The 23,880-nt window shown below is 37.5% G+C and overlaps 1 protein-coding gene and 1 pseudogene across 1 annotated transcript; one reads left to right on the forward strand and one right to left on the reverse strand.

Moving 5' to 3' along the window:
* LOC111831061 overlaps window positions 1-5,158 on the reverse strand; it is an 18,768-nt pseudogene extending 13,610 nt beyond the window's left edge.
* A 2,788-nt stretch (window positions 5,159-7,946) lies between these two features.
* LOC111831062 lies at window positions 7,947-22,059 on the forward strand. Its single transcript, XM_023784572.1, has 5 exons — window positions 7,947-7,951; window positions 8,189-8,490; window positions 8,662-8,853; window positions 21,600-21,700; window positions 21,838-22,059. The coding sequence occupies exons 1-5, from the start codon at window positions 7,947-7,949 to the stop codon at window positions 22,057-22,059; spliced, it is 822 nt and encodes a 273-aa protein (XP_023640340.1).
* Window positions 22,060-23,880: the final 1,821 nt, after the last annotated feature.

The raw sequence follows: 23,880 nt of genomic DNA on the forward strand, positions 1-23,880 counted from the left end.
GGTAGAAGAAGTGTCCCACCCATACCTAGACTATGCCCTGCTGCTGTTCCTCGTGTACTTGGTCGATCTCCTACACCTAATGCTTATAAACCACCTTGGATGATGAGGCACTATTCTCGGAGGCATTTACTGCCGCTTCCCGACCCACCGGATGCATGAACCCCGACAAAGTCAAGCTAATGACTGAAAACAAGCGCTTAGTGGGAGGCAACCCACTTGTGAGTTTTTTTTCTTTTCTATTTCTTTTGCATTTATTTTAGTTTTCTTTTCTTTTATTTGCCAATCTTAGGCTTGGCAACACTAGGGACAGTGTTGTTTAGTTACTCACATTGTTTATTCTTTTGGAGTTTTATCGAGTCAGTCCAAAAAGTTTTTGTTTTATTGAGTCAAAATTTTTGTTGGGAACTATGAACTCAGTCTAACGGTTTCTCTGATTTGGATTAACACTCTTATGACTCTTGATTATGCTTGATCTCAGAACCGAAGTTTGGAATGACTATGAGCTGTATCAACAATCCTGAAAGCCCTTATTCATTGGATATCCAGTTGATCTAACGTTGTCTCTACTTTTATCAGGACTTAATTGGACTTAGTCTCTTACCTTGGGAGTTGGAATACATTGGACTAGACTTCTTCTTCGAGCCGCACAAGACACTGCACTTCTTCAAAGTATGATTCCTTCCTTCTCTCTTCCCTTCAGCCTTTAAAAGAAACTGCGGAAAAGGCTATAGGTAGAAGTGATATGAGGGATGTCGCGTAAACCCGTGCATACTTCGGATCTCATGGATACCCGAATAAAAAGAGTTATCAAAAAAAAAAAACCAGAAAAGAAAGAAAAAAAAAGAAGAAGAAAAAGGAATCGTTGAAAAAATAAAATGATACCCTAGAAAAGTAGGGAGATGTCGATTACCTTAGAAGTGAGAAAAGGGAGAAGAAGTGAAATCATACGAAGAATGTCTTGGTTCGAGAAGAGTCCATATGCCATTGATCGATATTCCCTCGGTAAGAATTCATCTTTACTTGTTTTAAATTATGTAAAGAGATGACAATGGAGAGACATGAGATTCCTGAGGATTGTGGGATTAGAGTAAGGAATGTTGATGCTTCTCATAGGCAAAGTACATAAAGTAAGTTCTAAAGTCAAGGCGATGAAGAGTGCAAAGAAGAGTTTCCTACAGTTGAGTGAGTTCCCGCGTTTTCAAACTTCTTTCACAGGTTAAGTTTCTGTTTTGCTTGAGGGCAAGCAAAGGCTAAGTCTGGGGGAGTTGATATATCATGGTTTTTACGGGTTTTTGGTCATGATATAAGTCTTATTTATAGAGCTTTTCTAGTGTTTTCGAGTCTTTTTGAGTCATTTCAGGATTAGGAACTATTTGGCATGGATTGGAGCTTTTTGGAGCATTTGGGAGCATTTGGAGAAGATGTGTCGAAGGAATGTACCGGGAAAACATATTTGGTGTGAGTGTCGAGCGTCACAACTTCTGGTGTCGATCGACACCAATATCTGACGGCAATTGAATTTCTCTCTTAATTGAAGTTCAGAAGATTTGCAGATTCGGCCCAGAAGTTTACCTTATTTGCAATTAAAAAGCAGTTCGTGGTTAAGACATATATATTGAGTTTTTAGGGTTTTGTTAAGACTTAAGCTTTATTTTGGAGAGAGAGATTTGTAGAGAGTCAGGAGAGAAGAATCAAAACCTCCTTCAGAGAAGATTCAGAACTCCTTTATTTCTTCTATTACTTTCTTTTATGATATCTATTTTATTCATGATGCTTGTTTCATTCACCATGTCTGAGTAGATCTCTTGTTAGGTTTAGGGTTTTCAAAGGAATTCATGAATTGTTAGGTTGTTAGATTGTTAGGATTTAATCAATAGAGTTCTTCATCTAGATTGTGGTTAATTTGTTCTAGAGTAGTGAAAGCAACCTAGAATCTGATCTTAGGTTAATTGGTAGACACGAAAGTGTTATTGATTTCCTGAAAATAATCTAGATGAGCAGAATACCTATTTGCAAAGAGATTTGGTTTAGGGATTTTGTGAACTTATCAAACCTGAATTAAATGCATGTCTTAAACTTATAAATTTGCAAAGAGATTTGGAATTTAGGGTTCTAGACATAGATGGTCTTTGCAACGAAAGTTGATTGATTATATTTTTGTGATTTGAGTTCAAGAACGGTGCTTTATAAATCCTGACAATTATTTATTTGTAATTCTGAATTTCCTGAGAATATCCCTAGGCCTAGTGTTTCCTCATTACTGTTTAAAAACCAATCTTTATTTTAATTTGCTGTTTTTATTTGATTTAAAACCTGCTTGCTTAGCTTAATTTTAATACCGAAAATTTACTGTGTAATCTTTGAGTCTCTGTGGAATCGATCCCTAAGTACTACAGTGATCTCTTAATTGAGAGAGTAGCTCAAGGCAAATTTGAGCCGATCAATACGAAGATCCGTGCGTGAAGTCTCGACCCGGATCGATGATCTGCGAGTTCTGTCGATGATTGGCGAAACAAGTTAAGTTTCTTGAAAGAAAGCGCGGGAACGGTTATATCTCGTGAGAAAAAGACGCGGAGTGAGTTAGTGGACGGTTATTAAGCAGTTTATCGAGATTAACTTCTTAGACTCGCTTATAAAGGGGATTGAGCATCATTATTCGCGAGTATGATCGAAAAGCGTAAGAACTCTGAAAGTTAGTTAGAATTGTCGAGAAAGAGCAAGTAACCGTCAAGAAACGAGTGAGATTGTCAAAGATCTGTCAGCGTTTGTCGAGAATTCAAGCTAATCATCTAGAAACTTCGTGTTTATCGATAATTACTTAGTTTTATCGAAGATCAATCGGTGATTTGTTCTATTTGTCGTAGATTTTGGGTAAAGAGTGACTCGTTGGAAGATCTGTTCGAAGTATCGTTGAGTCGGTCGAGTATTTTGGGTAAGTATCGATAAACTCGGTGTTTATCGATATTTTCTTCAATTTATCATCTAAGGGAACAATGATCTGATCTGTGATATGGATTTTCAGTGAACTGTTCGAGAAGTTAGCGAGAATCTAAGCAGCAAGAGGTGTTAGAATCTATATCCGAGAGACTACGGTGAGTGCGCGACCGTGGCTATGAATCTTAAGTCGTTTTCGTGCATAGATTCACTTAGTCTTTAATTTTCTGGTTTATTCCAAATGTTTGCTTGTCATGTATCGATTATCTGCTACTTAGTCTCGATGACTGATTCGGTTTACTCAATAATCTAGATCGGCAATGCGCTCGATGAGGCTTGTTCGGTTGCGGGAAGATTGCTCAATAAATCTGGATAGTCATGCTTGACAAGTTTATGTTCGTGACTGGCATTATTGACTGTTTGTTTCGATGTATTGAATTCGATTGTTTGATTGTGGCCTGGTGAGACGGGACGACCGTTCTGACTAAGCAATATGTTTGCTTACGCCTCCTTTGTGATGCAGGAAAGGGTAAGGGAAATGTTGGAACCAGTTCGCGAGACTAAGGCAAGAAGTGAAGGATGGTGTTTCTTTGGGTAGTTTCATGTTGGTCTAGTATTAAAACAATGTAATAGCCTATAGCAAACTTACCATTGTACTAGAACCATTGTTTTTAATGAAAGAATTCTGTTTTATGCTTAAAAATGACTTGTCGGAAACTTAGTCGGAAAATGAATAGTGTTTTGTTCGGATTCTCTTGGCCGTGTTTCCTCACAGCGGAATAGAAATCGGGTTGAGGCATTATAGATACCCCGAATCTGGATCCAAAAGGGGATGAAATTGAGATAAACCGGATTCGATTCTGGAAACCATCTCTACAACACAATCATCCATTCAGAAAACGACCAAAGACCTCGTCGCAAAACCGTCTCCAGAGACTCCTCCAAAGGGAAGATGAATTGGAATCGTCGTTGCTCCCTGTAACACTACTACTATGCACTACAAATCGTCATTCAAATTGGAAAAGTTATTCGTCCCCACAAAGAGGGTACAAAAAGGTATTATAAGCCAAGAAGAGCCAAATTGCTCTAGCAAATGATAAAGGGACAACAACAACAACAAAAGCATAAGCTAAACATGAATATAGAGATAGATGCAAAACATGGATATAGAGATAGATGGGAGCTAACAAGCTCAAATCATAGATAAAGTGATAGATGGGAGCATACAAGCTCAACCAAAGTAGATTGGTTTATGATTGGGGGAAACAAAGTCTCCAAAGACACCAATGGCAAATAGTCAACAAATGTTGAAGGAGAACATTCTTGAGAAACAATCCTCGCTTCCACTACCAACAAACCGGTCTTAAAACACCATGCTCCCTATAACACTACTACTATACACAAGCGAAGTATTTTAGAGGAAAATAATATCCATAAAAGAGAGATGAGGGCTATAAAATCTCTAATAAACAAACTTAACTTGTTAGTTGTCTATGCACAAGGCTATTTGTCCAAGCATCGATATGACAAATTTTTAACATAGCCAAATCGAGAGAGAATCCACATATTACAGCATACTATGGTAAAGGATCGCAATAAAGGGATAAAGGTGCTACAAAAGGGAACAAATGTAGACACAAGAGCATCTAAACACATTAAAACCCAAAGAGCTACATCTGAATCCCGTAAAACCAATGCCACAATGTAATGCCCAGACCGTCACCTCTCCTTGTGGTTCCCATGTTCACTCTAAGTCCATAGGCCCACCTTTCTTTATGGTCCTCACGTCCTCTTACTAGGCACGTGAGCCCATCCTCCGACACTCGGTTTGCTACGTCCGGATGGCTTTATTGATAAGTTTACCAACACTAAAAATTACCACATGATCTTTCATTGGTTTTGGCCTCACTCACACAATTTCGACAACCACTTCTCGAACGGTCGCCCATCCTTGACTACGCCAGCATAAGCATGCTTAACTCTGGACTTCTTTGAGGGCCTTGTGAATAAAAATATAAGTGCAGTTTAGTGACATAGGTTTCCAAATTAATTCATTTAAACCTCTCCGCAAAAAAAAGGGTCCCACAATTCTTCCCGAGTAACAAACCGCAACGTCCTAATTGTGCACCAAGATCGTCACCCCTTGACGGTGTGGGCCCACTACTCCATACTCATCTAGGTTCGGCACTAACACCATGATGTCACCTTTCCTAGTGGTCCCCATGTTCGGTCTTAGCCCATGGGCCCACCTTTCTTAATGGGCCTCAAGTCCTCTCATTAGGCCAGTGAGCCCATTTATATCTAACGGTTGTTTGCTACGTCCGGGAGGCTTTAAAGACACGTTTACCGACCCTACAAATCACCACATGATCTTTCTATGTGTTTTGGTCTCAGTCACACAGTTCTAACAATCACTTCTTGGAAGGTCACCCATCCTCTAACTACTTCAGCATAAGTACGCTTAACTCTGAAGTTCTCTCATGACCCTTGACGGAAAATATAAGTGCACTTTAGTGATATAGGTGACCAAACCAATTAATTTAAACCGCTCTACAAACCAAGGTCCCACAGACAAGCTCAATCAACATCCTAAATCTTCTAAGCATAGAAGAATTAGAGGGAAAAGAGCAAGAACAAACTTTTGGGACGGCTTAGTGGGTAAGGTGCGGGCATAGGTTGTGGTTGAAGAGATCATACAAAGGGAGTACTAATTGGAAAGCATCAATCCAAAGAAAAGGGGAGACTTTGTTGTAAGGATAGGAAGCATCACTGACGATAGCAAACCACTTGTGCCTTAGATGACATGGAGGGCGAGCGAGTCACATGCTCTAAACGAAGAGGAAGTTAACAACTAGACAAGAGATTCTCTAAAAGAGAAGCATATCTAAGGGTCTAGTGGTGTTGGCGGAGGTGCAGGCTCGGCATTAGTGCACGAGGGGGGCCTAGGACGTGGAAGGCGACTAAAGAACTCGATAAGAGACGAGAGTGGCTTGGAAATGACATAATTAAGGAAATCATCTCATGTGAAAAAACGCGTCGGAAAACAGTTGTTACCGAAGAAGAGATTCACCAAAGAGAGATTTCACCCTAGTATCAGACACATCGATTAGGAGAGTAAATTATCGGATGAACATTGCTTGAGAAAGAAGCTCATCTAGTAAACGGTGATACAAGAATCGGTGGTGAGCTTGTACTAGGATAGCGATGATGGCTTCACAAGCTGGCTGTCGCTTCTCTCTTGTGAAGCAAAGATGGTCGATGATGGAGATTCTCTCGTTTGGGATCCATGAAAGGGGAAGTGATGGCGGAATGAATAGAACTTACCTAGGTGCAATGTATGCCCAATCGATGTTCTCTGAACTACATCTTGTACTACTCGGTAATCTACTTCAAGAGTCTTGTCAAGTACTCATTTGTTTGTTGGTTCTTTTGAAGTAGAGGGCTTCCTAAAGTTTCTCTCGGGTAGCTTGACCAGTCTCTTTAAGCTCTTCCATGTCCTTAATGTCTTGATCTTGATCTTAACTCTCTTATTCACTCTCGGAGATAAAGCTTGTTTCGCTTATCTGTTGCAACTCCAGTGTCTTCTCTTGGCTTTTAGAGGCTTCTTGACCTGCCAAAGGAGAATTCAACGTGGGAAAATGGTACTTTCAAGACTCATTTAGGTGAATGCTTTAGTAAGCACTTCCTCGTCAATGGGATCATATCCGTTGTGATGGAGTAAAGGTGGTACAGACCAGTTGACGTCATTCAGCTCTAGTGAACTCACTTTGTCTTGTACAACTAAGTTGAATCCCTTTCTAAGCTGGAAGTTTAATGGAACCTTAAGGGACGACTGGTACAGGATGTGGTTCATCAATTTTGACAATAGAATTGATGTTCACATCATACGGAGAAAATTTGGGCTGTTGTGACAACTCTTAAACTACATATGTTTTGTGGCGTGTGTTGTCTGGGGCAGTGACTGTTGCAGATTGTATGAGGAACCATGGCTTATGAATTGATCCTTTGTGTCAGCTTTGCAAAATAGAGGAGGAATCAGTTTCACATGTCCTGTTCCAGTGCTCGTTTGCATCTCGTGTTTGGAGTACAACTATGCTTCCCCTACCCCGACATAGGTTCCATCCTACGGTGACTGAGAATATCAAGTACTTGTTAGAATTAATAAGTGATACAGCCCTTAATTCATCTATTCGTAGGGCCATTCCTTGGCAATTGTGGGAGATTTGGAAGGCACAGAACTCCTCTATTTTTGTAGACAAAACACATTATCATAATGTTTTAATAGCTGGTGCCTTAGCTGCTAGAGAAGTTTGGTTCATGCAACAAAATTTGCAGGTTCAAGCATTTGCAGGTTCAAGCAGTTGTATTGGTAATTAGCAAAAGTCATAGATTGACAAGAAGATGGATTAAGCCATCCAACGGCGGACCCACGTTTGTGGTGTCCTGCCCAATTTTTTGAATTTTTCTTTAAAGTAATGATTTTTAATTATTTGACTCAACTCAATTTAATAATATTATATTAATCTTTCCTGCCTCAATTTTTATGGACACGAATGTCCACTAGCCCATAACAAAAAAAAAGGCCTATTATTTGTTTTTCATATATAAATAACAATAAGATAAATTTTAACCTAAATTTTATTCTTACCCACTAAAGTAAATTAAGAAGAAGAAAAAATTGTTTCTTACCAGCTGAAGTCTTTGGGGGTTTTCTTCGTCACCGTTTCACGCTGCAGATTTTTTAAAGTCAAGTAAGTTTATTTATTAGGTTTAAGAGTTGATTTTGTTTTACAATCAAATTAATGGTCTTTTAATCATACACAAAATTGTAATACAAAGTTTTTAATGTTGACAAATTTTTTTACCGTAATTTGTTTCATTAATGAACACTTTGAAAAGATACTATAAAAGAAAGGAATTATCTCCACCTCGCAGTGAATCAAATGATATTGCTTTACCTTGGGATCCTGCAAATCGAAAAAGAATAGGAGATTATCAGCCGAATTAAAGAGATGAGGTAATTCGAAGATACTTGATAAGAGGTCCTTGTCCACCTCGTGGGCTTACTTTTAAACAAATTCTTATAGGAAAAGCATTGAGGCGATTTAACCTAAACCTGGTTTGATCAATACAGAAACTGGTTAGAATACAGTGTGAAAAAGGAAAAAGCTTCTTGCTTATGTTGTTACTTGTTCAGAGATAATGCTGGTAAATGTGTAAAAAGTGATGCATTTATAACAGATGGATTATGTAGGTGGAATAGTTTGAAGAGTTTTTCAGAATATGTGGGAGGTGTTGATAGTTTTCACAACAATGCAGTTATGAAACGTGAATACTTGATGAAACAAGGTCAGTCTATTGAGCATGCTTTGCATAAACAAGATGATATCACAAAAAATGAGTATAGAATTCGGATGAATGCGTCCGTTGATGCTTCAAGATACTTATTGCAACAAGGATTAGCTTTCCGTGGACATGATGAATCGGAAAAATCTGCTAGTAGAGAAAATTTTGTGGAACTTATAAAGTACACTGCTAATCAGAACGAAGTTATGAGTAAGGTTATTTTAGATAATGCTCCTGGAAATAATCAGATGAAGTCTCCTAAGATCCAAAAAGACATTGTGAATTGTTTTGCAAAAGAGGTAGTCAAATATGTTATTGAAGAAATTGATCATGATGTTTTCGGTTTGCTGGTAGATGAATCTGCTGATATTTCTGACAAAGAGCAAATGGCGGTAGTGTTTCGATTTGTTGATAAAAGTGGGATAGTCAAAGAGATATTTATGACTATAACACATGTGAGTGAGATATCTGCAACAGCTTTGAAATTTTCTATTGATGATTTATTTGCTAAATATGGATTGAGTATTAGAAAGGTCCGAGGGCAAGGGTTTTACGGAGCAAGTAATATGAAAGGTGAGTTTAATGGGTTCAGATCATTAATTCAGAGGGAGAGCAAATCAGCATATTATGTTCATTGCTTTGCTCATCAACTTCAGTTAGTTGTTGTGGCAGTTGCAAAGAAACATTTTAATGTTGGCAACTTTTTGACATGATTTCTTTGTTAATGAATGTGGTGGGAGCTTCATGCAAAAGGAAAGACATGATCTGAGAGAGTTACATGAAAAAAATTATGGAAGAAATTGATAATGTTGAAATTAGTACAGGTACATGGTTGAATCAAGAGATCTCTTTTCAAAGACCAGGAAATACTCGTTGGAATTCTCACTACAGAACTCTATTGCGATTGATTGAGTTGTTTTCTTCTATCATCGAGATGCTTGAGTTCATTGAGAATGACGGGGTAGATGACTTGAAAAGACGTAAAGCACATGGTCCCCTTAATTACTTTCATAGCTTTGATTTTGTGTTTTATTTGCAAATGATGATACACCTTTTAGGGCTCACAGATAACTTGTCAATGGCACTCCAAAGAAGAGATCAAGATATTTTAAATGCTATGTCATTAGTGAAATCCACGAAGAGACAACTTCAGTTGTTTAGGGATGATGGGTGGAATTCTCTTATGACGAAAGTTTCATTATTTTGTGAGAAACATGAGCTTGAGAAGCTTGACATGGAGGCAGATTTTGTAGACTCAAAATGGCGAAGGAAAAAAACAGGAGTGTCAAATATGTATCATTACAAGGTCAATTGCTTATATTCTATCTTGGATTTGCAGCTTCAAGAATTTAACGACCGCTTTAATGAGGTGAACATTGAATTGCTTACTTGTGCTGCTTTTTTTATCTCCCATTGATGCATTTTCTGAGTTTGATCTCTCAAATTTATTGAAGTTAGCTAGTTTTTACCTAGATGACTTCAGTTCAGGGGAGATTAATTCTCTTGAACAAGAACTATATCACTACATTGACAATGTTCGAAATGATGAAAAATTTTCTGATTTGGTGAATCTTGGAGACCTTGCTAGAAAGTTGGTGGAAACACGAAAACATATGTCATATCCTTTGGTTTATAGGCTTTTGAAGTTGGTTTTGATTCTGCCTGTTGCTACCGCAACTGTTGAGAGATGTTTTTTAAGACATGAAGATTGTAAATACACATCGACGCAATCGGATTGGAGATCAGTTTTTGAATGATTGTTTAGTTTGTTTTATCGAGAAAGATATATTCAAAACTATTACAAATGAAACTGTGATGACAAGATTTCAGGACATGAAAGATCGTAGGATGCTTTTGTAGGATTTTTTTTAACATTGTAAGGTATTTATATTTTATATTCAAAACGATTTTTTTAACTTATATTTTGACCTGGGTAAAATATATTTTTGGGTCCGCCACTGAAGCCATCTGTGGGGAACATTAAATGCAACGTTCATGTTTCTTGGGTAAATGCAGCCACTTTTTGTGGTGGTGCTTGGATGTTAAAGAATCATGATGGCAATGCTTTGTTTCATTCAAGAGACGCTTTCCTCCCGGTGGTAAACCGAATCACGGTGGAACTTCAGTGTATTATATGGTGTCTCACTAGTCTTCACGAGTTGCGGGTGGAGCTTGTTTTGTTGACAGACTGCATTGCGGTTGTCTTGGCCATTAACAATCCTATGGAATGGCCTTGATATCGTTTGTTGTTGGATAAGATCCTATTCTTTATCCTGTAGATGTCGAAGGTAACCTTCCAGTTATCCTTTACGAAAAAAAATGTCATGGCCCGAGAGATTGCAGGAAGTGTGACAAGAGATAAAAGGTGTTGAACCAAGGATCCACACAATGAATTTATTAAGGAAAGGAGAATAAATTCACTTTAAACAATCTCTCAAGAACTCAGTCGAAAAAAGAACGAAAAGAAGTGTTTCGACCTAGAAATGTAGGGTTAGGGTTTGCTCTAGAACGAAATGTGGAATTAGGGTTTTTGTATTCATTGATCGATGCCCTAGAAATGGAGGCATCTCCTCTATTTATACAAAAGATTTAGCATTACAATAAATACTCGTATTCCTTAGATTTATAAAGAATATACTCATAAATATTTGATTAGGGTTCATGAAACCCTAACGAAAATCGTCCATTTCCATTTTAGGGAATGAACATAAATCCGCTTTAAATGGGAAACCGGGATTCTCCGATTTCGTTGGTCCGATTCGATTCACTCTTGGTTTAGGCCGGTATGTCGTTGGTGCCAATTCCTACACCAACAGAAGGCTCACTTAGCGTTGGGTGGACCAGCTTGATATACACAAACGGATTGAGTCGGAACGTCTTGCTGGCGTCTGAATTATTTCTTTTGCTGGTTTTAAATGGTATTGAGTTTTAGTTTTGGTTTTCTTTTTGATCATTTTCCCCTGGTTTATTCTGAACTTTTATGTTTACTTATCTATGATGATCAAAAAATAAAACAAAAAAAAGAACTGGCTGAGTTAGAGTTTACCATAACACAACTATTATTTTTTTCAGCTTTATATATCCACCAAAAGTATGCAAAAATGCTTAGATTAATGTAAGAACGAGTTATATGAAATGTATTGGTTTGACTCTAAATGAAAAATTGCATTCCTATCAAAATAAACCTAAACTTGATTTTGAAACTTCCAGTATCGGAAAATTTGGTACAAAACAGATCTATAGACATGAATACATGTTTCAACCAAAACACAATATAACACTTTACGAAGCAGAAAGAGAATAACATATTTTTATCAAAAAATAAATTGTATGATATTTGCAAAAAATACAATTTTACTATTTGATATAAAATTCTTAATAAACTATTTCAAATATTATAAATTTTATTCTTTATTATATTAAGTTTTTTCTCACATGACTACAAACAATTATAAAATATATAAAAAAAAAAATTCATATCATATTAACAAATATTCTCCATTAAGTAACGCGAATCCATTTTCACTTGTAATAACTATTAAAAAAAATTGTTACAAATAATTTTAAATATTAAACAAATTATCCCGCAATATACCATTGGTTAAAAACTTAATTTACATTCTTATCGACACATAGAGGCGCTTATATATAAACATTATTGTCCTTGGAATCGCAAAATTAAGCGGTACGAGACATTGAAATGAGATGTTGGAAATAGATTAGTTTTGAGTAAATAACGTGAAGGGAGTTGGGAAACGTAGGGAGGCACATGGCCCGGCATGTCGTGGGAGCATTAGGACAAGATTAAGGAAAGACGAGATCAACATGTAAGGGTGAAAATGAACAGAGCCCCCACCAAAATTTCATCTTCAATCCCTAAAATCCAGACATCTTTTGTTCCCATGTGCTTCTTATTTAAAGTTCACTGTCCCAACTCACTTCTGTCTCTCTTTCTCTCTCACCCTCAAAATCCAATCTCTTGGGAGAATAAAAAAAAAAGAAACCAAAAACATTGATGCAACGTCTCTGCTTCTTTATTTGTCTGATTGTGCAATAACTAATTTACCTTTTCTTTTCTCATCTTTGTTTCCTTTTAGTTTTCAATGTTTGTTCTAGGACCACATCATCCACTATGATCTAACTTGTCGGATAGTGTTTCTTTAGAATGTTGGTTTTGTAATGTGATTGTGTTTTAAACCCATATATACTACGCTATAAGCTAGTTCAAATACATGGAAACTTAAGTATAGTATACATAAAAAAAACATTCTACTTCACGCACTAGATGTATTCGGGTTCAGTACGTTAAAAAAATAATAATAATAATAAGCAAGATATGTAAAGAGAACTACTAAGACAGGTTGATAAGAAGATAAACAAATGAAAGCAAGAAAAAAAAAAGGTATCGTATAAATTCAAGAGATCAAGCATTGGATCAAATCTAAGTATAACGTTTTACCAAAAAATAATCTGAAGTATAACGAAGTGCAATGATCAAACAATGATGCAAGTGTAATGATTAATAACCATCACAGAACATGAAACACTTAAGTTGTATTAACTTACTCGGTTACTCCTAAGCGTTAATCAACTTTGCTAAATATTTAAATAAGTATAAAGTATTAGTATCAAGTTCTAGAGGTTTACAATTTGCCCTAACCCATTTCGTGTGGTGCTTAACACGAAATTCTTATAGAAAATTCATTTGAGAGTTACACCAAACATGCGTAATTTAATCTAACATTGAGATCATCTTATAAGATCGGAACCATCAAGATTTTTTTCATAGAAACAATTAAACAAATAATGGAACGAAGACCTATTCCCCCCTCCCCCGAACTTTCGTATACGATCAATTCCACCCACACTTTCAACCTCTCTATGTATCCCCTTCAAAATAAAGTTCCAAAATTATTTACCTCCACATCGAAAGTTCGAAATCTATTTCCCCATAGAATTAAAGTTCAATACTTATTTACACATTGAACTGGGTTAGTGTCGGGTTATTGTAGACCAATCTCGTTTTAACCATCCTAATCAATTTTATACCAATAATAAACCACATTTCCTTAAACTTAGCCAAGATCCTGTTTAGGGAAATCTAACTAACAATGTTGAATGATATGACACTATGGAAAAAAAACAAAGCAAAGAAACAAAGAAAATATCAAAATAGAAGGAATGAGATAACAGATTTTTTAAATATCACAATAAGTCCAAAATTCATTCCAAGATAAGCAAGCATCCAAAAAAAAAACAAAAAAAAAAAACCCTGAACTAAAACTTGTTTCTCCAACTGGTGATTCATGGTCTATATGTAGTTTTAAAGCTATCCAGGTATACCTAGGAAAAATCAGTTTAAAATGGAGAAAAGGCTCGAATGTTTGTGTTATGGGTTATTGGTTTGGCTCCACCGCAATATGGTGTTGGCTTCACCATGGACATGCTTATGTTTAAATACTCTCATACGAGGTTTGTGAACCTTACCAAGGGAGATATGGGCTTCTTTTACTACATGCCTATGGATATGAGGGTGCATCAAGCAGATCAAAGTACTAATATAGAAAGGATTAATACTTATAGAGTTTTTATACTGCGAATGTTTACTAATGCAGTCATGTGAGTGATGTGCTTCCAAGGTAGGCTGTTTCTGATTTTTTTGGACACAACATTTTTTCTTTCAACTGTATATAGAAGCTTCTTTAGCCGACCAAAACATGGTCTAAATCTTTAAATCAATTTCCATCCATATTTATATTTTCATTGTAATATTGGAAGACATGTGTGTTTTAGTTTACAGAGGGAATTTAATGACATGTTTATTTGGCTAGGTAGAAAAAGGCCAAGAGATTAAGGAGGTTAACATATAACTTAACAATCAATGGAAAAGAGGAACTATCAAAAAATCAATTGATTTTGGTTAATTAGGTAGAATTTTATAGTCTAGGTGGAATTGGGTAGAGGGTGAAAGTAGAGGTGAATCCTAGTTGAAACCATATACTATGGGAGGCGAGATATAGGCAGCCCTAAAAATTAAGAAAGGGGATTATGCTCTTAACTCTAAAAAACGCTACAAACCTTCGTTTCTTCTTAAATAAATAAACAGGAGGAACCACATGCTTTTATCAGCCATGTTGAAAATGATCAACAAACCATCCTTTGTAATCAAGAACAGTAACGAACCTTTTTGCTCCTCTATATTGGTTCACTTTATTTTTATTTTGTTCTCTTTATTGCCACACATAATTAAGAGTTGTGACATCCGGACCCAAACCCGAAAAGTTGGACAGGTTTGTTTTGGCTACTTGGGACTAGTGTTGTCTAAAGCTAAAATAAGTTGAAACATAATGTAATATGTGTTGTATTCAATAAAAGAATGAGGTCATACATATTGGTTTTCTATATGAGATAACTTTGTTTCCAACTAAATCTAGGGAAAAATAAGATTAACAAAATATCCTAATCTTAATATCCCCCATCACGTTGGTGGTACGTAATCTCGGACACCGAACGTTGACAATAAGCCTTGAAATGACGTAGTTTGTAGACTTAGTTAAGAGATCAGCAACTTGGAACATTGTAGGAATAGTTTAAGTAGTAATGAGTTTATCTTGCACAATGTCACGTACTTGATGATAGCCTTGCTCAATATGCTTCGTTCTCTCATGAAAATGTGGATTTCTGGCTATGTGGTTACGGCCTGACTATTGTGTAGAAAGGAACCAGATGACAGTGAATAACACATAGATCCTTTGTAGTGGGCTTTTTAACCACTGCACTTCTTCAAGAATATATGCCATGTCACGATACTTTGCTTCAGGAGAAGAACTTGTGACAATATAAGATCATGTTTCTTTGTCTTCCACGATATTGGTGAGTTTTCAAAATAAATGGCGTAGGCTGAAAGTGAACAAAGAGTGAGAGGGTAAATAGAATGATTAGAGTCCCAAACTCGCAATAATCAGTGAGTGTTAGAGAACTGTCGAATAAGAATGCTTTGAGCGGGTGCACCCTTAAGATAACGATCAAGACTAAGAGCTGCTTCTCAATATGTAACCATCGCAACTTTCATAAACTAAGATAGAATTTGAACTACATAACTTAAATATGGTATGAAAATAGTGAGTTAGATAAACTGCCGACGAGATGATGATACTGTTCCACATCATCATATTTAGAACCAGGCACCGAACCAAGCTAATGATTGAGGTCCATTAGGGAAACAAGTTTTGTAATTAGTAGACCCGCCTCACGAATGATTTCGAGTGCGTATTTTTGGTTGAGACAACCAAATTAAACATTTTCCACAAGAGGGGTCAATACCCAAGCAATACTTGACCTTACCAAGATCCTTCATGTGGAAAAACTTGTTAAGTTGAACCTTAAATTTACCAACCGCTTGTAAATTGTTTCCGCAATTACAAAATCGTCAACGTATGTCGAAATATGACGAATCAAATCCCTACGAATCAGTGTAAACAAAGAGTAGTCTTTGTAGCTTTGTCTAAATACTAATTCACAAGCAGTCACGAGCTTTGAGAACCAACATCAAGGTACTAGCTTAAGACCATACAAAGATTTCCTGAAGACGAAACACTTTATTTGGATCAAAAGATTTGTACCCCTGATTGAAGTTTCATGTAATCCTCTTCCTCAAGATCACTATGGAGGAATGCATCATGGACATCCATTTGGTGAACCTCCCATTCTTTTGCAGCAGCAACTCCTAGAAGAGAACGTATTGTTGTCATTTTTGCAACTCAGAGAAAATTTTCTTTAAAATCTACGTCATCTTTTTAGTGCTTACCAATCACAATTAGTCGTACTTTGTAGCGCTTTAGTGAACCATCAGAGTTGAATTTCAATTTGGAAATCCAATTGCTATTTATAGCTTTCTTTCCTGTGCAGTAAATTCGTGATGTTTCAAGTATGGTTTTCCTCAAGAAGGTCAATTTCTTTACGCATAGCTCCACACCGTTCCGTTATTAAAATAGTTTCCTTAAATATTTGTTGGTGGTTGCTGTCCTTAAAACGCAGCCGTGAAGGCTATGTGATTTGCTGAAAACCCTCGTAGAAAAAATCACGACATGATCTTTCCATGTGTTTAGACCTCACTCATTCACACAGTTCCGACAATCACTTCCCGGAAGCTCACCCATCCTTTGATTACTCCATCATAAACATGCTTAATTGTGGAGTTCTCTCAGAACCCTTGAGCGAAAAGCACTTTGGTGACATAGGTAGCCAAATCAATTCATTTAACATCTATCCGCAAAATGGGGTCTTACAACCAAGCTTCAGATGAAAGAACATTTATCTATGCTTTATGATAGCGAGCAACCAACATTCATGTTAAAAAAAAGTATACTACACATGCTCTTCACTTGCTCCAATCAAAGTTTTCGAAAAAATAGTCCTGCAAGAGACATAATTTATCAATGAAAATCCTAATGGAGCATGTTTGCTTCAATAGTTTAGAAACCAAAATTAAAGCGCAGTTGGTTCTATGAACAAATAAAACAGCAATGAGCAAATAAGCAGAGCTCAACAAGAGAGACACACACTTGATAGCTCAAGAAGGTTGACCATCAGTTGTAAGTAGTGATGGAATAATATCAATAAAATCCATCAAAATAGAGATATCACCCGTCATGTGATGAGAAACTCTTGTATCTAAATCAACATCAGTTAAATGAGTTTGATCCTACAACTTTTTGGAAGACGTGTTGAGATTTGAGGAGATTGATGAGATTTGTTATTTGATTGTTGCCACTGATGAAAGGAGACACAGCACGAGCATTGTTAGCTCGACCACATCCACGACCGCCACGTTGAACATGACGATTAGAATTATCCATGTTATTTGATTGATATCTACATATTTGCTTGTAGTACCATACAAGATATACATGTATAAGAAAACACTATGTGGTTTTGTGTCCTTGACAACGATCATGAAGCCTCCTACCTGACACAACATAAACTTGAGAAGGATGTGGCATTTATACACATTGAGTTTCTATATGAGATAATTTTGTATCTAACTAACTCTAGGAAAATAAAAGATTGGCATATATCCTAGTCATAATAAAAGCCTTATATGCATGCACCATCATGTATCTTCAAACCAAAGTGTTACACATCTAAGATTGCCAAAATTAATTATTTAAAACCTCTATGCATGCACCATCATGTATCTTTAAAGCAAAGTGTTACACATCCAAGATTGCCAAAAATGAGAGCTAATCTCACAAAGAGAGAGGCCCATGCATACCTAAGTGAATACTCGAAGCCACAAATAAGATTGAAATACGAATCACCGCAAAGGATAAAACAAAAATAGGAACTGTCAGGCTTAAACCTCTCGAGCAAAACAAGCCGAAGCCCTTATGTCGCATATACCTGTAACTTGAGACACATGGCACAACATAAATTTTTATGCGAACACCTGAACACACGATGATGGGGCTAAAGGAAGATGTAGGAAGATAAAATAAATACAAAAAGCCGAAAATAAATGAGGAAAATATGTTTCCACGCGCAAGGGTTCAACGTCTTCTCTAAGTTCAACATCTTCTCTTTTTTATACATTTTGAAGAAACACTCGTGTTATTGTTGAATATGGTCCTTGTCCAACATGCCAATTCGGCCCAAATAGTATAGAGAACCCCTCAGAAGCACCATGTTGTCAATAGGTAGCCCGTTAATTCCTACTAGGCTTCCAACTCGGCCCATCAGTCTTGGGGTTCACTTATTAAGATTCATGGGCCAACCTTGGAGGGAAAAATCAAGGCTTCAATAGAGTGACAAAAGGAACATCAGGTTTTTGAGTCAAGCCTATAAATAACAAGAGACACTGTTGGGAACAGGACCCAGACTTTAAGTCTTTAACTTGAGAGCAATAGCATTGTTTACATTTATTATCTTTTAATTTCTTGTAACGCCCCGACCACCATCACTCCAATGGAACCAATGTTCACCACCAGCCCATGGGCCAATCTCTCTTAATGGACCTCACGTCCACTCACTAGGCCCATGAGCCCATTAATATCCTACGGTCGTTTTGCTACTTCCGGGAGGCTTAAATACTTGTTTACCAACCCTAGAAATCACCACATGATCTTTCCTTGTGTTTTGGCCTCACTCACACAATTCCGACAACCACTTTTTGGAAAGTCACCCATCTTTTGACTACTCCAGCATAAGCACGCTTAACTCTAGAGTTCTCTCATGACCTTTGACCGAAAAGATAAGTACACTTTGGTGACATAGGTGGCCAAATCAATTTATTTAAACCTCTCCGCAAACTGGGGTCTCACATTTCTCTCATGTTTACATTTCAGATCTATACGATCAGTTGTTTGTCGATAACCATCGACCTTAAACTTTAACCTTTATAAACCTCTTCTTTCAATATAGGTTAATAACAGGATTTGCTCCAATTTCACCCCAAAATCTTTATTTTATAATTGTTGAAACCTTAGTACAACTAATAAACGCCCACCGTGGGGCAGTTTAGAGCATTATTTTTGTTGACGAACATAACAAAAAGTCATGTTGTTTCTGGAAAATCTAGATAACGTGAAATATTAAGTCTTTAAGCGACCAAGAAACCAACACCTCCGTCTGACCATCGCCTGGTTTACTCATTCTGCCTTCGGAGCGACAACTAAAGGTATTGTACCAGAAAATGTTAATTCTGCAGCTGAGGAGCTGATAAGGAGCGTACCGACTTGCAACATGCCAACCTAGGGCGTGCTAACTCGGAGAACGACGTGCCCTTTACACTGGAGCAGCTAACCACGACACTCACCACGACGGCCTAATACACACGATTCTCGATCCCCTTGACGACCAAGACGTATGGAAAATGGAGAGGATAAATGTGCTCGGTGTAGCTCACATAACTACCAGAAGTAGCTTATAAGGTGAAGGCGTAGCACGAAAAAAAACTAGAAGAGGCCGACCAGCGTACATAATTGTTGGATATACTGACGAACACCAGCGTGAAAGCCTGCCGAACAGCCGGCACCTGTTGAGCTGACCTAGCAGCAAAGAAAATCAAGCCCGCGATCTAGAGCTCGCTCGTTTGCATGTACGATTTAGAGCACCACTCCAAATTTAGAAAAGTTTATAGAGGAAACGTAGTGTTCCCCATTCACAGCTAAGATCATAGACGTACATGTTTACCACATAACTAAGATAAAGATAGTCCCTTACCATGGTTTTACCGACCTAAGGATAAAACCATGGTATTATACCGTGAAGGAAATTGACAGTTGAAGCTATTAGGTATTTGTCGAGCATCTCACCGGAGAAGCGTTGAATTGGTTCTCTCTCATCAAAAGCAACTCAATTGATAGCTATCATGATATCAAGTGCGTATTCCTCCAATGTCACATGGTTTTCATGAAAGAGGGCGCGACGAATGCCGATCTTTGGACTATGTAACAAAATGAAAACGAGCCCCTCCGAGAATTCATGGAAATTATTTTAAAAAAATTATGCACTATTGCCACAACCGACAATATCTCCTTTTCCCGTGTAAGATTCAAAGAATATCTCATCATCGCACAGCCCGCCATCATAGATGATGCGATACGCAAAGTAAATTAGTACATCAAAATAGTATAATAAAAGGTAGCAAAACCAAACTGCCACAAGTCAAAGTACTGAAAAGGTATATCGAGCCGCGTCGGCACTAAGATCGATAGTCCGCAAAAAACAATAAACCAAAGAAAGCGCAAACTTTTACCTTCAATTTCCAGGAGCAAAGGTCGAATAGCAATACGCCGTGCAATAATTGTAACCATCAAAACGCAGATATTGTGTCTTTCACAAATTCACTGAGCATACCACCGTAAAATATCGAGAGCTCTATGTAGTACTCCTCTCAAAGTTTAAAAAGTAGTATTTTGACATCGAAATGTTAGAGCGGCGCTAAAAGTTAACACATAAGGATAATTCCTACGTAGGTGAGGGCGCGCATCAACACTAATGCGACCAGATCCTTCGCTAATATTAAATGGGCTACAAGCAAAAAAAAATATTGGGTCTATATGGGTTCGAACTTAGCATCTATAACATTTTAAGGGAAGGAATAAACAACTCAGCTACTGAAACTTCAGAAAAGTATCGGCCAAAATCTTATTTATTTATTAAAGGCCACAAGCATGGGCTTGTGCTGCTTGTAGTCATCGACGGCTCTGAATGCGACTATAAGGAACCTATAGAGGAAACTCGCGCACCTCTAGCAATAGCCTGGCTGCCATGATAAAGGTGGTCTAACAACGTGCAACTATTCTATTTGCTCAATGCGACCATACAGCCACCAGAGAGAAAACAGACGTAGTTGTCATTCAAAAAAGTATCCCTGATTCCAAATATATCGACCCTATCATGTTTAATGAAGCTAGTGACTTATAAACTGGTCCAAAAAACGTCCCATTAGATGTTGAGATGGCCATCGAAGAAAGCATAGTCACAAAGATTCTAATAAACATTGGCAGCTCAGTCAACGTAATTATCAAGGAAGTATTGATCCACATGGAGGTCGACCTGCACCTTGACGATCATCTCACACAGACGCTAACAGGATTTGACGGGGATTCGGTGATGACAGTCGACACTAAAATGTTGCCACTATTCATCGGGGTACGATGTAATATTTCCACTTCGCCATCGTCGACAAACCAATAGTGTACAACATTAGCCTAGGTACGCCATGGCTACACATGATGATAGTCGTCGACATCGTTACAAAACTGATAACTCTATATTTTCACATTATTAAGCATACATTTTGTGCATAGTTGCATAGTTTTAGTCATGTTTCTTAGGAATTTTAGTCTCTTTTTCTTCATATTGCACTTTTAGGAGATTTACCATAGGCATTTGCATATTTGTGCATTTTTGGAGTCAAAACAGGAACATTTGGGACATTTCTATGCATTCAAGGAGTCTAACCCGATCGAGTGTACCGGACCTGACCAAGGAGGACACGACCGATTGATATGATGGGATAAGAGAAGCAGACTCATAGCTAAGGCATTGGACTCGACCGAGCATTGGATGGACCCGAATGAGCCCAGCGTGCACCCGATCGAGCTCATCTAAGACCGACTTGATATTTTGTGATTTTGTGTTTTAGGGTTTTGAGAACCCATATATATAAGGACCATTGGCCATTAACAACAAGAATCAACTTTTCATTAGGATTTTTCTTTGTAGCCACCAAACTTTCCAGAAAGTTGTAATCTTATTATCTCTTGATCTATTGAGTTTTTGCTGTTGCTTCTTTGTATTATCTTTCTACTTAGGTCATTATCTCTCTAATTATGCAAGATTAAGAGATTTATGGGTTTATGCTTTTTACTATGATTTGCAGATCTTAGTAGTGTTCTTAGCTTTTAGGGATGAGGTAGATCTGTGTTCAATCCTAGTTTCTAGGGGTTGTTTATGGTTAGAATCTTGTAGATCTCTTCTGGATTAGTGGTCTTAATTCTGATTTATTTCTGATCAACTGGAATTAGATCTCATGCATTTCCTGCCTCAAAGGTGTTTGATGAAATGCCTGAGCAACTAATGCCAGAGATTCATTGTCTTAGCCTTAGGGATAATTTTTCTAGGAGATGTTTTGACATGATTAAGCTGGTTCTTACTGCTTATCCATTGCATGTTTCATCAGAGGGATCTGAGATTAGGAAGTGTAATGAGTTTGATAATCTTCACCAAGGGATTGGGCTAGTTAGGTTTAGAAGCTTAATGTTGAGGGATTAGCACTGCTTGTGTGTTGATTGAGTACCCCATAGAGATTAGGAGGATTCACAAATTGATTACCTTATTCCCTAAAAGGTATTTATCTTTGATAGATTTCCATCTCATATTTGTTTCAATTCTGCTCCACTTAGTTCCTGCATCTTAGTTTATCGTTCTGTAGTTTGTTCATTATAGTTTGCTTTCCTACATCTTAAGATTCATTTCTGTATTAGGATTGCTGAATTCAATCTATTATATATCTGGCTTGACTTGTTTATCTTTGGTCATATCCTAGTTGCTTGCTAGACCACTCATTTGGTTCGATAATTCAAGTACTACAATTGCTGAGGAAATTGACCTGACTTGTCACGAGAGTGACACTATAAAAACCTGTTTCAAAAACCTATCTTATAAAACCTATAATTACGGTATGCATAACAAAAGCACATAGAGAAAAATACTGCTAAACAACTGAAAAGCAAACAAAGGCTTAAATCAATTTTCAAGACTTACCTCCAAGTCATAAAAAAAAATCATCATTCATGGAGATTAGCATTAAAAAATTATCAAAAACAGAAGCAATAATACAAACACCTACAAGGACCGATAACATCCACTACAAAACAAGATGATAGATTGAAAAAAATAAAGCATAAGTCTATAAAGAAAAGTAAAATCACTCTTCGGTAGAAGCGTAAATACCTGCCTGGGTATGCTCCCCTTCGTCGAACACTTCAGGAGTCTCGACAAGAAGAGCCCATGATCCCTGGGGAACCTCTGTAGCAACTACCTGAAACTCCGAAAAAGCAACGAGATCGGCATCGGTGAGGTTCTTGATATCAGAGTTGTGAACTCTCTCAGTCCATGTCACAATATCGCCTACAATACCAGATATTGTAACCGCATCAATCAGCGCCTTAAGACAATCAAGAGTCCCAATAGCTTGACTCAGCATGAGAAGCGGGTCATTTGAATGTCAAATATCAACAGTATGCCTCCTCATCCTCTTTATGTGAGCTCGATAATCGCCAACCTCAGCCTCGAATCGACTTTGCTTGGCAGCAATGAGCTTAGCATGCGACTCGTTCAGCTTATTTTCTTTGGAGAAAACTCTGCTGTAAGCAACTCGGACTTTGACTACAAAGCATTAAGAAGGGACCTAAGATCGCTGACTTGCTTCTTCAAAGCAGCTGATTGTTTCCTCTCTATTATTCAAGTCCTTCTTGTTAGCATGAGCTGCCTTGTGAGCAGAGGACGTAGTCCCCTACTGACTCGCCAAGCTCTTCTCTGCTTCCTTAATCCGGCGCTTATACCCAACCACCATGCAGTTAACGATAGCAATATCTTGATAAACAAAACTCTCATATATCAGACAAAAGAAAAATAAAGTAACAATAACAAGGAATAAAAGAACAACGACAAACCTCCATTTCCTTTCGAGTACAATTAGTATAATAGCCGTTATCTAAAAGAGGAGAGAAATGTGGAAAGTTAGCAAGGGATCCTCGGATCCAAGCATTTATTTTCAAGTCGACCAGTAACTCGACTAAAAGGAGAGGAGTGAAGCTGTAGGTGGAGGCAAAGATGACACTGCATGTTGACAAAGACGGTTATCCAACCGTGAAGCATCGTACTCGCTAATCTCACTTTGCTCGCTGGCCTTAGCTCTTCCACCAATCTCTGCTCAAAACCATTAGATACGTCCTAAAAAGGCTCTATGTCACTCAAAGCCACAATCTTCTTGTTGAACTTATCTACATACCTCAGAAGATAACGTTAACCTTCCCATCACTGAACGTGGTAGACCTGAAACTCATCACTCAAAAAAAGACAAGGATCATT

The sequence above is a fragment of the Capsella rubella genome, unplaced genomic scaffold (assembly GCF_000375325.1).
Source record: "Capsella rubella cultivar Monte Gargano unplaced genomic scaffold, Caprub1_0 scaffold_4, whole genome shotgun sequence".
NCBI lineage: Eukaryota > Viridiplantae > Streptophyta > Magnoliopsida > Brassicales > Brassicaceae > Capsella > Capsella rubella.